Source organism: Thunnus maccoyii, chromosome 2 (assembly GCF_910596095.1).
Source record: "Thunnus maccoyii chromosome 2, fThuMac1.1, whole genome shotgun sequence".
Classification (NCBI taxonomy): domain Eukaryota; kingdom Metazoa; phylum Chordata; class Actinopteri; order Scombriformes; family Scombridae; genus Thunnus; species Thunnus maccoyii.
The window spans coordinates 3,861,400-3,882,462 of record NC_056534.1 but is presented as its reverse complement, the minus strand read 5'-3'; the positions used below and the strand labels follow the sequence as shown (position 1 = coordinate 3,882,462).

The 21,063-nt window shown below is 41.2% G+C and overlaps 1 protein-coding gene across 1 annotated transcript; it reads right to left on the bottom strand.

Moving 5' to 3' along the window:
• Window positions 1-12,742: 12,742 nt before the first annotated feature.
• Window positions 12,743-20,575, bottom strand: LOC121880874 (the record flags this gene model as incomplete). Its single annotated transcript, XM_042388462.1, has 2 exons — window positions 20,554-20,575; window positions 12,743-16,737 (listed from the first exon to the last, which is right to left on the bottom strand). Coding segments are annotated over exons 1-2 (4,017 nt in total), but the record flags the coding sequence as incomplete, so codon positions are not given.
• Between the last annotated feature and the right edge of the window lie 488 nt (window positions 20,576-21,063).

The following is a 21,063-nucleotide window of genomic DNA, read 5'->3' as shown; positions in this document are numbered from 1 at the left end:
AATGCTGGATGGCCAAACATTTTCTCCAGTTTAATGAGAGTAAGGCAGAGGTTCTTATTATCGGTCCTGAAAGTTTCACTCATGGTGTAGCCTATTTTCTTGGGCTTCAAGTGTTCACACATATGCAAGAAATCTGGGTGTATCTATTCTTGAATACTTTAAAATAAGACACATTCTGTTATCAGTAGTAACTTTTTCCAAATTAGGTTCACAGTAAAAAGTAAAAATAAAACCATTTCTTTCTTCTGGAGATCTGGAGATTCTCTTAGATGCTTTTATTACTTCACATCTTGACTGCTGTAACTTTCTTTATGCAGGAATAAGAAAGGATGAGGTTGAAAGTTGTGAAGTGAAATGTCTTAACTATTGGATTGATAGCAATGACATCTGGTAGAGATATTCATGTCTCTCTCAGGATGAATTCTTATCACTTTGGGATCCCCTGACTTTTCATCTGGTCAAAATTTTAATTTGTTCTTTACTGCAGTCTACACTTTAGAATCACTTTGCTAAAAGTTAGTTTAACTTCTTTATACCAAATCTCTACATTTTGTTAAGAATAATGTGATCTGTCTTTCTACTTAGAAAAGAACGAACGCCTTAAACTTGTTTTAAACGTTTAAAATGTTTCACAATAACTGAAAAATAACAACTTTTTTTTTTAACGGTAAAACCAAATCTGCCTCTTCATCCTGACTTGTACATTGAGGAGGATTTCAGAAGAAACACAGGAGGAAGGAGATAAGGTCAGGATTATGCAAAGCCACTCATTTCTTTTTGCTCTGATCTAGAGGGAAATTAGGAAATACAGAGTTTTTAACTTAAAAAGAACCTTAAAAAGTGACTAAATGAATAAACCTCAAATTTCCCTTTTGGAACAAAGAAAACTCACTGAGCAATAGATGATTTTACCAGTTCCACAGATCTATGCTTCAGTTCTTGAAGTACAAAAGATGTCTCTGTATGGCCCAGTTTTATAGCATGCAGTAAAAGCATATCACCAATTTAATGAATGCTTACACAACTGCAATTCTAAAAGCATGTACGTTGGAGACCATTATCGCGTACAAGGGGCTTTTGTTGTCATACATCCTAGAAAGTAAAATAATGAAGAATGAGGAAAAATAAAAGAAATCACCAGTAGGAACCACCTGACAGATGCTTAATTTTCAAGGCTGATACCAATATCAATATTTGAGAGTTACAAAATTGTGTGAAAAAGTGTGCTGTTATCTTTGTGTTTAAACTATTTTGGAGTGTGTCCGGTTAGAACAGCCATAAACATTTTTGCCTTCTGACATGTTGTACAAAATATTTATTTTCTAGCATAACACAGCCTCAACTTGGTCTGTCTGCTGTTTGGTGCTCAGCAGGTAGTGCAGTGTGCTTATCAGAGTTTACTTTTTTTTCATACTGAAAACAGCTTTCTGTTGCTTGAAATGAGAACGCTGAGACCGAACTATTCAGAAAATTTGCAGTAATACTAAAACTATACACTAAAAGAGGCTAAAAAGTTCCAAAGAGCTGCAGAGTTTACTGTTTCTTTTTCTTTTATTACAAAACAGACCTTTGGAGACCTTGTGCAACTGTTTTGTGTTTTGGACAGTTAAACCAAATCTGCCTCCTCATCCTGATTTACAGATTAATGATTAATGATGGAGATTTCAGCAGAAACACAGAGGGAAGTTCAGGCTACAGTTATGTGTGAGGTAACACTCACAACAAGAGTTGGCTGTACCGCCCATTGGTAGATTCAAATCTAGCCTAATTTAGCCGAGTCTAATAGTCTAATCTCACTCTCAGTAAGAAAGAAAATAAGCCTATTTCCCAAAATGTTAATCTACATGACAATTTCTCCTGCTACTGCGCATTGAGATTAATGTTAAAACTATCTTTTTCTTGACTCTGTTCCTTTCTCTTTAAACCCAGATTAATTCAGGCTTGTTGCCCTAAAAAACCTAATTTTAATGATAAAGGTATGATTCATGATCCAAATGTGAACAAAAGTTTCTCCACAACTACAAAGTAAACTACAGGATTAGAAGCTGCTACACATCTCAAATGAGAACAAAAAAGTCTTACTTTTTGTTTTGTGATGCTGTTAAAACTTTGTTTACATCTATACTTTTTGTAAACACAGCAGGAAATCATGCCTATATTTTCTGCTATCAATAATAGGGGGAACCATAACATGCTTTTCAAAACCTATTTCCCCTTGATTTTGCAAAATGAGAGGACAGACCACTCAAATAGATCTTCAGTTAAAACCCTTGATCATTTGTATAAGAGCAGACTCAGGAACATGAGCATGATTTAAAGTCTCATTTCGGTCCTTTAAACTGTTTTTCCCCTCAGATTCAGGTTGGGGATGTGAGTGGGAAGGGTGAGTGTGGAGGAAGTGTTTGTGACTGGCGCTCCATTGCAGATAATGAGAGGGTATAGTGGAGGGAGTAGTGAAAATTTAAATTTTCTTGGAGGCTGTTATCTTGCACAGAAGGCGATGTATGATCCCATGCAGTGCATTCAAAACAGGCTCTTTGGTATAAAAATGACCATAATAAAAATGGTATAAAAATTTGTAAAATACTTGTCAATTGTCAAAACTTCACAGGGGGTCGAAAGGCCCTTTTGATTTTTAATAAGGCCTAACTTTTTCTGGGTTTGTCGATGATCCAGTAATCACAATGTTTCTGCTTGTAATATTTTGCAAATTTACCCAGCATCCCAATAATCCATACAGTAGTCATTTGCAGTTAAATTCACACAGTGCCATATGTAAATTGAAAGTAGAATTTCAAATGTAGAAGAGTATGTTACATGTTTATGATTATAAGTTTAAATGTGCTAGATTTGACTGTTTTCTGAGTGAACCTGTAGACATAAAGCAAGCGTATATTCAAACACACACACATACACACACACACAGGTTATTATAGTTTTCTCTTTTGTATGAGCCTGTTATTTCTGTGCTATTTTTGAATTCCATGTCCAATTTGGTTGAGCTTTAGTTTTATCACAGATTGTTGGAGAGCTTATCAAAGACTGTCACAAGATGGTTCCATCCATTATTATGTCACCATAGGCGACACTTTGTGTATCCACAGACAAGCTCTCATACACAACATATTGAGAGAGCCTGGCATACTCATAAGGAAAACATCTATCGCTTCAGGGGGAACCAAATGGCCACGGCTCTTAAAATGAACCTCAGATTCATCAAGTGGAACCACTGGTTGGCCAAAAAACATTATGATGGAGTGGCTGGATGCCTTTTTAAAGATATCGGAGTATTATTTAAGGTGTAAAAGTAACACAACACAAATGCTGTGTTTTCATGTCAGAAACCTTGTATAAATTTAATTAATTTGTTAATGTATTGTCTCAAAATATAAAAAGTTACATTTAGCTTGTTGAATGGTGTGAAGACATTATTATCAGGCCTCGATAAGCAAGCAAGGACTTTTAAAATGGGCAATTTTTAACTTGATTCTTGATTATGAAGCTGTATTTGTCAGTAACTAGCAATTTATGGTGGCTACAACTTTTTTTTAAAAAGGATATTTAGGAAATTTATTACAAAGTGGGACTGATCTGCTGAAATTATACAGAAATTGGTGAGAATGTAAATGGTTAAAAATTGTACTTCAGTTTACTGGCCTGCAGAAATTAAACAGAAACTACTTGGAAATTAAGCTGCAACAACTCACTTACTTACCATGAAATTTGAGGTAAATGCCGGGGTAATTGGGGGTAATTTCAACAAAATTTTAAATAAGTTACTTGCTTATTATATCTACTTACCATAAAATTTTGAAGTAAATTTTGAGATAATTTTGGGGTAATTTCAAAGAAATTTCAAAGAAGTTACATGCTAATTACCATGAAATTTGCGGACCCGTAAAATTAAGTTTTTCCTTGATTGGCAGTGACCCTTCCCTCTAAGGGGACAAGTGGACCCAAACCATGCCTGCCAAATGCCCCCCACAGCATAACAGAGTCACCAGAGCCCCTCACTGTACCAGTTTTCCTTTAATATGTCACCTGTCTGTACATTTAACAAAGTGTATTGTATTCTTTAATTGATTTGACTTTTATATGATCCAATGCCCCTGCACCATCAATGACATAAATTCTGTACAACTACAAAATGTTTGTGCTTTGAACTACATCTCTCTGCTCTTTCTTCCCATTTACCACACAGCAGAAGTGTAGAAGGGAGTAACCTGAGATGCACTTCCCTCTGTGTTTCTACATCTCCAAGTTCAATCTGCAAGTAAGGATGAACAGGCAGTTTGGTTTTACTGTCTGAAATACAAAACATTCCCTTAACAAACATAGAATAAGTTCTTCAAAAAGACTTCTGTGTTCAGGTGCTGAGGAGTCAGCTGCAGTAAACAACATAAAGCTTCAAAAATTAAAGTTAGAAAACAACATTTAAGTACAGTAAAATGTGTTCACATTATTACCACCTATTGTCTTATTTTGTGTATTCATCTAAAACTGCAGAATTTTCACCAACTCTGCAGAGTTTTTTTTAGCCTCTTATGTCTCGTTGTCTTAGTTTTAAGCCACATTTACTGTGTGGTTCAAACCTTTTCAAGCAGCAGCAGGCAGCTGTTTTCAGCAAACAAGCTCTGACAAACCAACTGTTCACTACCTGCCTGCAAAATCTAAACAGCAGACAGACAAAGTCTCAGGAGTTGGTGGAGAACTACAGAAGCACATTGCACAACCTGAATGATCCCAAGGACTTCAGATGCCTGTGCAATGTTGACATACTAATTCTACCATCCACATTATTCAGTGACATTAATATCTCACATTGTTTCCAACCAAGGAGGAAAATAAAAGTAAATAAAATCAAGTATAGTGTCATGCCTCTGACTTCTCAAACAGCAATGACTGATAACCACCTTAACCTTGTCTCATAATTACAAGATCTGGATCTTTTCTCATAACTATCAGATCTTTTCATAATTACAAGATGAGGCATCCAATTTTTTCTTTCTTTGGTGAATGCAACGCACCTTCATGGAAACTAAATTAAAGCTAAAATGAGAGTGAATATTGGACTCCAAATAATAATGCTAATGTTGCTTCATTTCTGCTGGTTGTGTAAGTAGGTAGCTGTTTGCATGTAGAATGTTAGCCATTACAACTTTGTAAGGAAAATACATGGTGGTAGCTGTTTTTACTGTTTGTGAGTATTGAGGTTTTTCTGCCCCCTAGTCATTTAACTTCCTTAATCAAACTGCATTTGAAAAATATGTTCAAATAAGGGCATGGTGCCACTCTGAAGGTTTGGCTACGATCAACCTCTCGTCTATAAAAAAGCCCCTTCCTCTTTATTGTATTCACTGCAGCACCGTCCCTCCTAACACTGAGAAGAAAACGGAGCGAACAACTTCCATCAGGCATCTTTCTCCAGCAAAGGAGGTAAAAGATTTTCACTTTACTGTATTTATCTTAACTCTAACAAGGATGGTAGCAACAAGCTCAAGTGCAAATTAGAACTCAAATTATGCAACTTTTAGGCCTTTAATGGAATCTCCTGACACCTCGCAAAAATTTAAAATGTTTTTTAAGAAAAATTCATTAAGTCACATTAAACTGTATGGAAGTCCAGACTGGCCATGGTTGCCATTATTTTTAGAAATCCTGTCATCTAGAGATCTTGATGTTACTCATACACACTGTGGGTACCAAACAGGGCTCTATGAGGAGGCGACAGCATGACAAGGAAGCAGTGTATGAGAGTATGAGTGTGTGTAACATACTATATTTAATGGCAGAGAAATGGGTTATGCTGTGGGAATGGTTTGAGAAGTTTATATGGTTTGGATATATTGGCACATTCTGACATTTTTGGACTCTGGGTTGACATTTTCAGTGCTTTTCATGCCAAGAGACAGTGAATATTTGATACTCCAAAGACAGATAAACCTACTTTAGCATTTATCATCTTAGCATTTTTTCATTTTAATTCAAATGGACAGTATTTCGATCTGACTCAGATCAAAACGCTGTTCATTTGAATTAAAATAAAAACTGGCTTTGGAGTAAGCGTGAGGGCGTCATTCTTTTCCTATTGATGCTGACTTTTAATAGTCCTACACCTATGTGAAGTGTGTGTAATTACAGCCTTTTAGCATGTTGAAGGGCTAACTGTAAGCATTTTGATGTGCTGATATCATAACATGACAAACTCAGCTGAGCATTAAGTGCAGCCGATCTTTGAAGGACAGGTTCACAGTTTTTCAAGTGTGTCTTAAAACAACAGTCAGGAGCCCAAATGAACAGAGAAACATGTTTTTCTTGCTGTAATCATTCCTCGTGTTCATACTGACCATTAGAAGATCCCTTCATAATGCACTTACAATGTAAGTGATGGGGGCCAAAAAAATAAGTAAAAAACAAACAAAAAACTGTCATTTCCCTTCAAGTGTGTGTAAATGTTACAATAGCATATATCTGTGCAAAAATGTATTTAAAAGTTTATCTGAAGCTAATATGAAGCTTCAGCGTCCAAATGAGTCAAATCAAGTAGATATCTTTCAACGTTACAGTCTTTTTAGTGCCAAAGTCCCTCTTTTTGTTACTATACTTCCACCTGCAGCTCAACAGGGAAACACTGTCCGAGGAAACACAAAGAGGGAATTTGATGCTAAAAAGACTGTAAATGTGTCAGATATCCACTTGATATGACTAACTCAGACTGCTGAAGCTGAATATAAGCTTCACATCTACTTTTAAATGACTGTGTGGACACACTGTGGATTTTGGCCTCCATCACTTCCATTGAAAGCACATTTGAAGGATCTTTTAATATCCAGTATGAACAGGAGGAATGATTACAGCGAGGAAAACCTCTTTCACTGTTCATATGGACACCTGACTGCTGGTTTAAGACAAAAATTGTGAACCCGTCCCTTAAGTGCAGTCGATCAGATTAGCTGATTATGGCCTTTCCTCTGGCACCACCATCAGGCCAAACTTTACATTTTTGCCCCACTAGTGCTCAGAATCAGAGAAAGTCAGGTTTCCAAGTGACGTTGTAGTGAAATGCGCACAGATGCAGGGGTGTAGAGAACAAACCAGAAGAACTGATGGGGTGTGGCTGATGAACTTCCGGGGAGATCAACATGAGAGGACTTTTTCTGCCAGAACCTCAGTGGTGGAAGAAGTATTCAGATCCTTTACTTACGTAAAAGTACCAGTATAACAATTACAAAATACTGCATTATAGCGATAATGCAGTTTACCATCTCAACCCAACTTTAGAGATGAAATGTCTTTTTGGTGGAACTGCTAACCACTCATAGACATCTGAAATGTGAAAAGGGGCAACAACTAGACACTGTTTGTATGAAAGCCAGAAAGGTTGTGAACCACTGATGTAATCTTTGACAATGTGTTGTGTTTTATGAGCTCATCATATGTTTTTGTCGTGTTAAATGTTAAACTAAAAAGTAACTACAACTGTCAAATTAATGTGCTGGAGTAAAACGTAGGATGAAATGGAAATACATAAGTGAAGTACAAGTATCCCAAAATTGTACCTAAGTACTTTTAATTCTTGAATAAATGTATTTAATTTCTTTTTATTGCTGCATAACCTGCACAATCTGCAAAAGTAATGGGTGGAAAATTCAAGCCTCCCTTTCATCTCAGAGTGCACAATTATCCATTTACATCTAGTGTCTGTTCAGAGGTCTGGACTTCAACAAGACAGTTTCATGGCTTTCTTGATATTCACTAAAATTAATAGAAAATACAGGCTGTTTGTTTAAAAGTTAAATTGTAGAATATTAAATGTTGGCTTTAATGATTATTGTCTAATTTCTCAGCAGATATTTCCTGATTTGCAGTACCCTCACTGAACATGAATGAATGATCTATAACCTAAAGGTATGTTATTTTGCACATTTTCATATATTACATTTAAATATGAAAAGCCAAAATTGAATAAAAATGGAAACTATATACTGTATGTAGCACATGGTAAGTAGTAACGTATCCTGTGTTTAATAACAGAGAAGACCATACTTACGACTATACTTCCTTGTTATTATAATTAGCCCTGTTTTATTCATGTTTGTTTAACAAAAAGTATCATCATTGTGCTCATTAACTTGGTCTGTGTGCAGATGGCTGGCCTGTGTTGGGTGGCGGTGATGCTGGCCTTCTTCCTGTCTGCTGAAAACAGTTTGGCTGCTGTGGACCAGAACAGGCTTGCAGAATTTGTAGATGGCATCCTGGAAGAGTGAGTTAACTTTTGATTCATTCACTGAAAGAAATTTGGGAACACTTTATTTTACAGGTCCCCCAATTTTACACTAATTTCCTGGAAATTTTCAGAGTAATTTGCAGGTATTTACCTATTAATTTTTAAGACATTTCACAGAAGGTGGCAAGAAAAAAGTATGAAATTGGTAAGTACCCACTCATCATATTTGGGTTTGTTGCTAGTTTGTAACAGTTCTTGATAAATGAAAACCTTGACAATTCTTCAACTGACAGAAAATGTTTAACCTATAACTCATAATAATAATAGAGAGCAAAACAATAACCAATAGAGAGCGCTAAAACAAAATCATGGGCCCCATACATGCATATATGGAGAAAAAAAATGTGAATCTACAATAAGGAAGAATAACAATAAATTATTTACATATTGAATCCGGAATACTAATAATCAATAATATTTTAGAAAGTGAAAGAAAAAATATAAGAAAAAATATATGTGCATCCAAAAACATGTGAAACCAACTTCACATACTATCAAGAAATTCAATTAATTTCCCATGCCTGTGCTTTTGTCTCAGCTCCCCCTATTGTTTATTTATGAGGCCTTATATATTATGTGGAATGCCACCCACGGCTGGTACATAATTCAGACCGATTATGTGTTTGTCAGACTCTGATGAAGACACGTTGGTCTGCTTGTTGCCTATGCTCAAAGAATAAATTCACTATATTATTTCACCTGACGACAGAGTGCCTTAGTTTTTTCCATGGTTGTCTGCACCACTTAAGGACAAATATCTAGCAGGAATTCCTGGATTTTGTTTTTTGTTCTTTTACCTGTTCCACTAAAGAGCACCTGTCGTATGGGCCATCAGAACCATGCAGTACTTCCTCCTCCTGTTGTCAACCTAGTATGTGGTTTGACACACTACACACTGAAAACTAAGTATTTTGTCATTTAAAGAGTTAAGAGTCTAATTTATTAAGAGTTTTTGTAAATTAACAACTACACATGAGCCCAAAAATAATGAATGAATACTTATCAACCAAGCCAACTTAACACTTCTGTGTTTTCTTATTATTTGTACCAAATTGCACCATCCTCTGTAAAATGTCCTAAAAATTAACCATTAAATACCTGCAAATTACTCAAAAAAATCCAGGAAATTAGTATAAAATGAAAAGACCTGTAAAATAAAGCTTTACCAAATTTTGCCACCTCAGGATGTATTCAGATCACCACACTAGGACAAGACAGCGTGTACAGTAGGTGTGAAAATATGTTTCTGACCCCAGGAAAACATTAAGTCAGAGGGAGAAACTTGTGATTTTGTTGTAAAATTGATTGTGCTTTCTATATTAATGGTAATATAACAAAACAAATAGATATGATACTTAAACCTCTGTATTGTTAATGCATTAATAACTTTAAAGACCTTATACTTTATTACAGATAATATAGTTACTAATACTGTTCTATAGCTAGTATTTGCATTTTTACTACAAAGAACACAGGGCTTTACTGCCTTACTGTATAATTGATGCTCAATTCTAGGATTTTAGTGTTTTTAAGAGAATAATAAGTCGTACTAAAAATATAGATTAAAATATGTTTTCACCCCAAAAACATGCAGAGAAGGTAGAATCCCTTTTTAGCCCTGAGTAGTGTCTGCAGTTGTACTTTTCAGGCTGCATGCAGCCCCAACAACCTTCAGCAATAAGGCAGGGCAGGCTGTATGTGTCCTGAGAGGCAAAACCCAGGGAAAAAAAGCCAATTTCGAACAGTACTGCCTCCCATCTTGGTCCACTGATAGCAAACTTAAAACACGCAGGCAGAAATATAGAAGTTGATTTTGATCTACACCTAAACTTTAATCAGCACGTTAAAAATCTTGCTAGCAACAATTCAGATATATTGCCAAAGCAGATCAATGTTCTACACAAAAAAGTTGAGCAAATGATTCATGCTGTCATTTGTTTTTCTATAAATTTAAGAATTTGCATTTTATATGGAAGAAACTTCAGATCTACTGTGTCCTGCAGAGGACAAACAAAGAAACGCTGCATTCTCTACAGAGTAAATGGGAGAAAGACAGCAGGGATGCCACTTAGTGGTCAACTTAGGTTACTGCCTTACAAATCAAACAACTCATATTGTGTTCTGCACCAAAATATCTAAGATACATGGTAACATGTTGTGCATGTTTTTTCTTTGGCAGGTATGAAACAAAAGGCATGTTCAGTCTGGCTGTAAGCATCCCAGAGAACCAGAACCAGAACACGGACCAAATCCTTCAGCAAGTGTTCAGAAGTGACCCTGGTAACAACGTGAGGAATAAGATCAACAATGGTGGTGTGTACATCGGCAGCAGGGTGGTTGCGGCTAAAGTTCTGAAACGGCCCAATGGAGGAGCTGATCATGCAGAGTCACGTGTTGTCGACCACTTGAACCGTTTGTACAACAGTCGTAATGCTAATGATATATTGCTTTTCTATGTTTATGCCTCCCCGTGTGTTGAAAAATGTTCAAGCAAAACACATCGGGAGAACATTCTCAGAAGAATAAATCACATTCGGCAATGGAATAGTTATGCTTTCGTGTTCTCTAAAATATTCATACCCAAAAATCATGAGCCCAATACTGATCAACAACGACGTGAAGCCCTTCAGCGGCTTGGGACGTACCGGGGTAGCAAAGGTTCAATCGGTCTAGACAACATATTCCGATGTGATGGACCACCTGGTCAGATGCAGTGCACCAGCTGCTCCAGTGGTAATCAAGTTGCAGACTATTGTGTTCAAGTCCAACAGCCTCAAAAGGCCAAACAAGGCAATAGAAAGGGTCGTTTTGGTCAGGGTGGCAGTGGAAGAGGAGGGGGCATGGGTGGAGGAGGGGGCATGGGTGGAGGAGGGGGTCATGGCAGTGGAAGGAGCTGGGGCATAGCAGGGAGTCTGGTCATAAAAAAGGGTCATGGTGGTGGAAGGGGCTGGAGCATAGCAGGGGGTCTGGTCGTAGGAGGGAGTCACGTTGGAGGAGGGGGCATGGGTGAAGGAGGGGGCCAGGGTGGAGGAGGGGGCATGGGTGAAGGAGGGGGCCAGGGTGGAGGAGGGGGCATGGGTGAAGGAGGGAGCCAGGGTGAAGGAGGGGGCATGGGTGAAGGAGGGGGCCAGGGTGGAGGAGGGGGCATGGGTGAAGGAGGGGGCCAGGGTGGAGGAGGGGGCATGGGCGAAGGAGGGGGCCAGGGTGGAGGAGGGGGCATGGGTGAAGGAGGGGGCCAGGGTGGAGGAGGGGGCAGGGTAGGAGTAAGCTGGCACATATGGGTAAAAGGGGGAATAGAGCGCTGGTGCAGACAGATAAATGGGAGAAGAATGTGCTGGAACAGACAGGTAATAGGGAGAACAGAGTGCTGGTGCAGACAGGTAACAGGGAGAAGAGAGTGCAAGTACAAAAGGCCAAAAGGCAGAGTGAGCTTTTGCAGACAGATAAAAGGGAGAGTAATGTGCAGGCCCAAATGGAGAACATGGACAACAGTGAGGAGGTGCAGATGGAGAAACAGGAGAAGAGTGTGTGGGTACAGATGGGAAAAACGGAGAAGAGTGAACAGGCCTAGATGGGGACCAAGGAGAAGAGTGAAGTGGTGCAGATGGAGAAATGGGAGAAGAGTGTGCGGGTACAGATGGGGAAAACGGAGAGGAGTGAGCAGGCGTAGATGGAGAACACGGAGAAAATGGAGCAGGCGTAGATGGGGAACACGGAGAAAATGGAGCAGGCGTAGATGGGGAACAAGGAGAAGATGGAGCAGGCGTAGATGGGGAACGAGGAGAAGATGGAGCAGGCGTAGATGGGGAACAAGGAGAAAATGGAGCAGGCGTAGATGGGGTACACGGAGAAAATGGAGCAGGCGTAGATGGGGAACAAGGAGAAGATGGAGCAGGCGTAGATGGGGAACACGGAGAAAATGGAGCAGGCGTAGATGGGGAACAAGGAGAAAATGGAGCAGGCGTAGATGGGGAACAAGGAGAAGATGGAGCAGGCGTAGATGGGGAACAAGGAGAAAATGGAGCAGGCGTAGATGGGGAACACGGAGAAAATGGAGCAGGCGTAGATGGGGAACAAGGAGAAGATGGAGCAGGCGTAGATGGGGAACACGGAAAAAATGGAGCAGGCGTAGATGGGGAACAAGGAGAAGATGGAGCAGGCGTAGATGGGGAACACGGAGAAGATGGAGCAGGCGTAGATGGGGAACAAGGAGAAAATGGAGCAGGCGTAGATGGGGAACGAGGAGAAGATGGAGCAGGCGTAGATGGGGAACAAGGAGAAGAGGGAGCAGGCGTAGATGGGGAACACGGAGAAGATGGAGCAGGCGTAGATGGGGAACACGGAGAAGATGGAGCAGGCGTAGATGGGGAACAAGGAGAAGAGTGAGCAGGCGTAGATGGGGAACACGGAGAAGATGGAGCAGGCGTAGATGGGGAACACAGAGAAGATGGAGCAGGCGTAGATGGGGAACAAGGAGAAGAGTGAGCAGGCGTAGATGGGGAACAAGGAGAAGATGGAGCAGGCGTAGATGGGGAACACGGAGATGGAGCAGGCGTAGATGGGGAACGAGGAGAAGAGTGAGCAGGCGTAGATGGGGAACACAGAGAAGATGGAGCAGGCGTAGATGGGGAACACGGAGAAGAGTGAGCAGGCGTAGATGGGGAACACAGAGAAGATGGAGCAGCCGTAGATGGGGAACACAGAGAAGATGGAGCAGGCGTAGATGGGGAACAAGGAGAAGAGTGAGCAGGCGTAGACGGGGAATACGGAGAATAGGAACACGGAGAAGGGTGAGCAAGCGTAAACAGCGACGGAGAGGATGGGGAACAAGGAGAAGAGTGAGCAGGCGTAGACGGGGAACACGGAGATTGGGAACACGGAGAAGAGTGAGCAGGCATAGATGGGGAACACGGAGAAGATGGAGCAGGCGTAGATGGGGAACAAGGAGAAGATGGAGCAGGCGTAGATGGGGAACACGGAGAAGAGTGAGCAGGCGTAGATGGGGAACACGGAGAAGAGTGAGCAGGCGTAGATGGGGAACAAGGAGAAGAGTGAGCAGGCGTAGATGGGGAACACAGAGAAGATGGAGCAGCCGTAGATGGGGAACACAGAGAAGAGTGAGCAGGCGTAGATGGGGAACACGGAGAAGAGTGAGCAGGCGTAGATGGGGAACAAGGAGAAGAGTGAGCAGGCATAGATGGGGAACACAGAGAAGATGGAGCAGCCGTAGATGGGGAATACAGAGAAGATGGAGCAGCCGTAGATGGGGAACAAGGAGAAGAGTGAGCAGGCGTAGACGGGGAATACGGAGAATAGGAACACGGAGAAGGGTGAGCAAGCGTAAACAGCGACGGAGAGGATGGAGAACAAGGAGAAGAGTGAGCAGGCGTAGACGGGGAACACGGAGATTGGGAACACGGAGAAGAGTGAGCAGGCATAGATGGGGAACACGGAGAAGATGGAGCAGGCGTAGATGGGGAACAAGGAGAAGAGTGAGCAGGCGTAGATGGGGAACACGGAGATTGGGAACAAGGAGAAGGGTGAGCAGGCGTAAACAGGGACGGAGAAGGTGGGGAACAAGGAGAAGAGTGAGCAGGCGTAGACGGGGAATACGGAGAATAGGAACACGGAGAAGGGTGAGCAAGCGTAAACAGCGACGGAGAGGATGGGGAACAAGGAGAAGAGTGAGCAGGCATAGATGGGGAACACGGAGAAGATGGAGCAGGCGTAGATGGGGAACACAGAGAAGATGGAGCAGGCGTAGATGGGGAACAAGGAGAAGAGTGAGCAGGCGTAGATGGGGAACACGGAGAAGATGGAGCAGGCGTAGATGGGGAACAAGGAGAAGATGGAGCAGGCGTAGATGGGGAACACGGAGATGGAGCAGGCGTAGATGGGGAACGAGGAGAAGAGTGAGCAGGCGTAGATGGGGAACACAGAGAAGATGGAGCAGGCGTAGATGGGGAACACGGAGAAGAGTGAGCAGGCGTAGATGGGGAACACAGAGAAGATGGAGCAGCCGTAGATGGGGAACACAGAGAAGATGGAGCAGGCGTAGATGGGGAACAAGGAGAAGAGTGAGCAGGCGTAGACGGGGAATACGGAGAATAGGAACACGGAGAAGGGTGAGCAAGCGTAAACAGCGACGGAGAGGATGGGGAACAAGGAGAAGAGTGAGCAGGCGTAGACGGGGAACACGGAGATTGGGAACACGGAGAAGAGTGAGCAGGCATAGATGGGGAACACGGAGAAGATGGAGCAGGCGTAGATGGGGAACAAGGAGAAGAGTGAGCAGGCGTAGATGGGGAACACGGAGATTGGGAACACGGAGAAGGGTGAGCAGGCGTAAACAGGGACGGAGAAGGTGGGGAACAAGGAGAAGAGTGAGCAGGCGTAGACGGGGAATACGGAGAATAGGAACACGGAGAAGGGTGAGCAAGCGTAAACAGCGACGGAGAGGATGGGGAACAAGGAGAAGAGTGAGCAGGCGTAGACGGGGAACACGGAGATTGGGAACACGGAGAAGAGTGAGCAGGCATAGATGGGGAACACGGAGAAGAGTGAGCAGGCGTAGATGGGGAACACGGAGAAGAGTGAGCAGGCGTAGATGGGGAACAAGGAGAAGAGTGAGCAGGCGTAGATGGGGAACACAGAGAAGATGGAGCAGCCGTAGATGGGGAACACAGAGAAGATGGAGCAGCCGTAGATGGGGAACACAGAGAAGAGTGAGCAGGCGTAGATGGGGAACACGGAGAAGAGTGAGCAGGCGTAGATGGGGAACAAGGAGAAGAGTGAGCAGGCATAGATGGGGAACACAGAGAAGATGGAGCAGCCGTAGATGGGGAACACAGAGAAGATGGAGCAGCCGTAGATGGGGAACAAGGAGAAGAGTGAGCAGGCGTAGACGGGGAATACGGAGAATAGGAACACGGAGAAGGGTGAGCAAGCGTAAACAGCGACGGAGAGGATGGGGAACAAGGAGAAGAGTGAGCAGGCGTAGACGGGGAACACGGAGATTGGGAACACGGAGAAGAGTGAGCAGGCATAGATGGGGAACACGGAGAAGATGGAGCAGGCGTAGATGGGGAACAAGGAGAAGAGTGAGCAGGCGTAGATGGGGAACACGGAGATTGGGAACAAGGAGAAGGGTGAGCAGGCGTAAACAGGGACGGAGAAGGTGGGGAACAAGGAGAAGAGTGAGCAGGCGTAGACGGGGAATACGGAGAATAGGAACACGGAGAAGGGTGAGCAAGCGTAAACAGCGACGGAGAGGATGGGGAACAAGGAGAAGAGTGAGCAGGCATAGATGGGGAACACAGAGAAGATGGAGCAGGCGTAGATGGGGAACACAGAGAAGATGGAGCAGGCGTAGATGGGGAACACAGAGAAGATGGAGCAGGCGTAGATGGGGAACACGGAGAAGAGTGAGCAGGCGTAGATGGGGAACACGGAGAAGAGTGAGCAGGCGTAGATGGGGAACACAGAGAAGATGGAGCAGCCGTAGATGGGGAACAAGGAGAAGAGTGAGCAGGCATAGATGGGGAACACAGAGAAGATGGAGCAGCCGTAGATGGGAAACACAGAGAAGATGGAGCAGGCGTAGATGGGGAACAAGGAGAAGAGTGAGCAGGCGTAGACGGGGAATACGGAGAATAGGAACACGGAGAAGGGTGAGCAAGCGTAAACAGCGACGGAGAGGATGGGGAACAAGGAGAAGAGTGAGCAGGCATAGATGGGGAACACAGAGAAGATGGAGCAGGCGTAGATGGGGAAAACGGAGAAGATGGAGCAGGCGTAGATGGGGAACACAGAGAAGATGGAGCAGGCGTAGATGGGGAACACGGAGAAGAGTGAGCAGGCGTAGATGGGGAACACAGAGAAGATGGAGCAGCCGTAGATGGGGAACACAGAGAAGATGGAGCAGGCGTAGATGGGGAACAAGGAGAAGAGTGAGCAGGCGTAGACGGGGAACACGGAGATTGGGAACACGGAGAAGGGTGAGCAAGCGTAAACAGCGACGGAGAGGATGGGGAACAAGGAGAAGAGTGAGCAGGCGTAGACGGGGAACACAGAGAAGATGGAGCAGAATCGGTCTAGACAACATATTCCGAATAGGATATGTTGAATAGGAACACGGAGAAGGGTGAGCAAGCGTAAACAGCGACGGAGAGGATGGGGAACAAGGAGAAGAGTGAGCAGGCATAGATGGGGAACACAGAGAAGATGGAGCAGGCATAGATGGGGAACACGGAGAAGATGGAGCAGGCGTAGATGGGGAACACAGAGAAGATGGAGCAGCCGTAGATGGGGAACACAGAGAAGAGTGAGCAGGCGTAGATGGGGAACGAGGAGAAGAGTGAGCAGCCGTAGATGGGGAACACAGAGAAGATGGAGCAGGCGTAGATGGGGAACAAGGAGATTGGGAACACGGAGAAGAGTGAGCAGGCGTGCTGTGCGTGTTTAAGCTTAGCGGTGCTTTGAGTTTAATGCTAATGTCAGCATAATAACATGTTCACAATGACAAAGCTATGACGCTTACCATGATCACCATTCATTCATTTAACGTCTTACCATTTAGTTTTGCAGAAAAATGGTCATAAAGTAAAGTATTGGACAAATTAATATTTTGACCTGATGATGGCGCTGGAAGAAAAGTAAAGGGGATCAAAGTTATTTAAATCCTTCCTCAGGGGGACATCGTCTGTACCAAAAATTAATGGCAATTCATCCAGTAGTTGTTGTGACATTTCACTCAAAATACAAACAAACAAACAAATGAAAAAACAAAACAACACAAAATTGTCAATGTTGTGGTTGAGGAAAAGTCAGGGGATAATCAAAGACACCACGTCTGTTGGTAATTCATTCAGTAGCTGTTGAGATATTTCTGGCTGGACCAAAATGGTGTACCGAACAAATAAAGCCACACTGCTAGCATGGATAAAAATGCAACGATGATAATAATCTAAATGATTTTAGATTATTATTTAATAATCTAAAATCAAACTTTTTCATAGTGATATAATGACTCCCATCTAAAGACATATTATTCACAAAATATTAACACCAGTGTTGATGATGCTACCAAGTCTATACTTTTAAAAAAAATTCTTTATTTTGCTGTGGCTAAACAAGTTATTTTTACCAAAACTTGATGTAGTCTAAATTTATCAAATTCATCAGTATTTTTAATAATATTACCTTAACCCTATTACTTTTTTAACTCAGGAACCCTCTGAGTTCATGTGACAAACCATGCTCACGCCCATGTTATATTTTAATGTTAAGGATGATAAAGGAATGAACATCTAATGATAATCTAGAATAGTAAATACAATTATGCTTCAGAAAGTGGAAACAAATTTGTAACAAAATCAAGATTTGTCCCAACTCTGACCACTGTGTGTCCTCCATTGCTTTTTACTGAGTCTTAAGCACTCAGACCAAACATCACCTTGGATTTAGATCCTATTTTTAAAATATTTTCTTTTTTTTTGTTTGTTTGTTTTTTACTTTTTTAAATCAGTTTTATTAGTTTTTGTTTTTATATTTTGTGTTTACTTTAACCTGAAATAAAGAACAAAACAGGTTTCATTATCCTCAGTATTTACAGTACTAATATTGCTACTATCATTGCATCTGTATTTCTGTAACGCATTAGCAAATCTATCAATATTCTGTTTTTTTCTGATTAAAGCTTGGCTCAGCATCCATTCTGGTCTGTGTGTCAATCATTTGGTAATCTCTGAATAATAATACTATAATCTTTTACATAGTTTGGATTCTGTAGGTCAAACAGAACAAAGTGAGCCTTTTCTTCACCAGGTGTAGTCCCACTGAGCTTAGCCGCCTCTAGGGAGGAAGATGTTGAATGAGGGTGTGAGAGGGAGAGAGAGTGTCTGGCAGATGTGCGTGTCTGTAATATTTATAATTATTATTATCGTCATCTCCTCCACACCTCTTAATAACAATAATAATAATAACAGCTACAATAGTGATCAATAGTGATCAATAGTATTAATGAAAACTCACCAGGTGAGTTCTTGGTGATGTGTCTCTATATGTGGCTTCTATGAACACATTGAGTTATCTTTTCTTATTCTCTCTTAGATAAAATGGATCAAACAAAAGCCTTCTTCAGTGTCAGTTTCACTGTTTCATGTTTGCATGAAAGAATTTGAATGATTTTTGACCATTTAGCTACAGAAAGTGCTTCTCAATGTCTTGGAAATGTTAAGTGCACATTATAGGCTGAATCATACACATACTTCTTGGTTATAAAACTATGGACTAAGGATTTTTTTTTTTCTGGGGCAACTGCAAAAGCTGCCACCACTTGCAAGCCTGTCATTACTGTTGCTATCACATACAGCTATGCATCTTATATCAGTGTGCTGAGTCTTTTTTTTCCAGTGTGTTTCTTATTGTTTATTCCATTCCACTTGTTTGACCTGTGCTTAGATCTTCTATTGAAACCTCCCTGCTGGTATTCAATTTAAAGGAGAAGCATTTCTTTTAGTCTAATCTTGCCTGTCTCACTACTCATTTGATCACTTTATTTGCCTCTTTCTGCTCTTCCAGTATCCCACAGAGGGTATCATTTTATTTATTCTTACAAAGAAAAAAAAAATCTTTTGTTACCCATGGCTTGTTTGTGAAAACTAAAATTTTCTTGGAAGCCATCATCCTGCACAGAAGGTGATGTATGATACCATGCAGTGCATTCAAAACAGCCTCTAAGGACCTCAAGTGGGTAATCATGACGGTCTAACTTCCAAACTTGCTTCACTGATAGCATCTCATCTTCTCTTTTGTTCTCAGTTGTGAATAAATTAAAAGGCAAGAATATGAATGTTCATGTAAGGGCATAGTACCACTCTAAAGGGTTTGACCATAGTCCTCCTCTTCTCTTTGTGTGTCTGTTCTTTCTGACTGTGTTCACTGCAGCAACACTTTACCTTCAAACACTGAGAAGAAAACAGAAGAAGTGGACGACTCATCGTTCCCCAAAGATTGAAGTTTAACAGTATGTTGCATGATTGATGTCCACTTTACACAGGTTATACTCTTCAACAATAGATTTTACAAAAAGATTAAAACAAATGACTCGTTCTTCATTCGGCTTGATAATACTTTAAGTCAAAAATACGATAGATGCATATTCTTTCTGGATTTATATTGTAGGCACTAAATTGAGAAATGAGGCAACAGTCAGAGACATAACTGGAGCAAACTAACAGAGCATCACTGTGACAATAAACCATCTGAGTGACTGCTGACAAATAGTGATCAATAGTGACACATCTGGGTATCAATTCAGACTCACATCATGAAGTTCACCTTTATACCACCAGGAGGAGCCAAAGCGTTATCATTGACGACAGCATTCCCTAACCATCAGTTTACTAAAGTACACCATTCAATAAGATAGACCACTCCACACCATATTACTCTATTGTAAACCATCAGATTGAGGAAAAACCCAAATGTTACTGTTACTGTATCTGAAATCATGAAAAAATGTAAAAAGTTGAGAAGAAATGCACAAAATAATATATGTTGTTGTAGGTGGGTAAAACAATGTATCTATAAAATATCAACCTGCCATCAGCTAAGAAAAAAAACTCAGCTTTCACTTTTAAAGAGCTTTCATGAAGCCTTAGTGTGTCTGTATTTTCTCAAGCCAACTTCATGAAAAGGTTGACTACAACTACAACATACTTAGGATACATTGATACACAGTCATGCTGATGGTTTCATGCTATTCCACTGATCGACACTGGATGGCAGTAAAGTGTCAAGAAACAGAGCAATGCACCAACAAACGCAAGAAAGAAAAATACATGGATGTAAACAATGCAGGTTTCAAGTTCTTCCAAAAATCGGCTCTGCAAATGTATTATGAGGATGGAAATACAATAAACATGTATATATATTAGTCCTCAATGATAATGTTTTGGTGAGAAACACTGAATGTTAACAGAGTTTTTTAACTCCAAATAGTAACTTTGAGTACCAAAACTTGTCAACTTCCCTAAAGTTTTGGACAAACCAGCTGGGGCCTTCTGCATCTACTTCAGGGCTTATTTTAAAATTAAATTTAAAAAAAAAAACTTTTCCAGTACTGTTTTGATAGCTTCTTGACAACTTTTTCTTCTCTGATGGCTTGGCTCCAACAGAGTCCTGAGTGCTGCATGTGACACTGCAGAGCACTACAAAAGGTTTGAAAAAATAGGTGAGAATTCAAACATAGTATTCAAACTCACCTGTTTTCTTCTTCTTTTTCATCTTCATCTGCCTCCGTAAAGCTCTTCTTAATTCTCTTCTCAGCGTTCACTGTGCAGTTTCTGACTGCAGAAAGAGAGACTGTGGAAGGTTTCACAACCAACATTTAAACGAATCAAACAAAGAAATAAAATGAAGTAATATGTATTTCCTTTTTATGTAAAGGAAGCTAAAAACAAAATGCAAAGCACTGGTATTAGTTTTTCATGAGGAGGTGCATGGGACCTTAATTGCTTTTGAAATAGAGACACCTAAGCCAGAATGAACACAATCAACTGTCCAATCAAAACATGGGGGCGGAGCCATGGGTGGAGCTTATCATCTCTGACAAATGCTGATGTCAGCCGTGGCGGACAGCCCCTCACATTGAAACATTTACACTGGACAGCACTGAAATACAAAACACTTTTTCCTCTTTATTTTCTGTGATGTGATTTGATTGTACTGTGGTATGGAAAATGAATTGTCACAAGGTAAAACAAATCATCCAG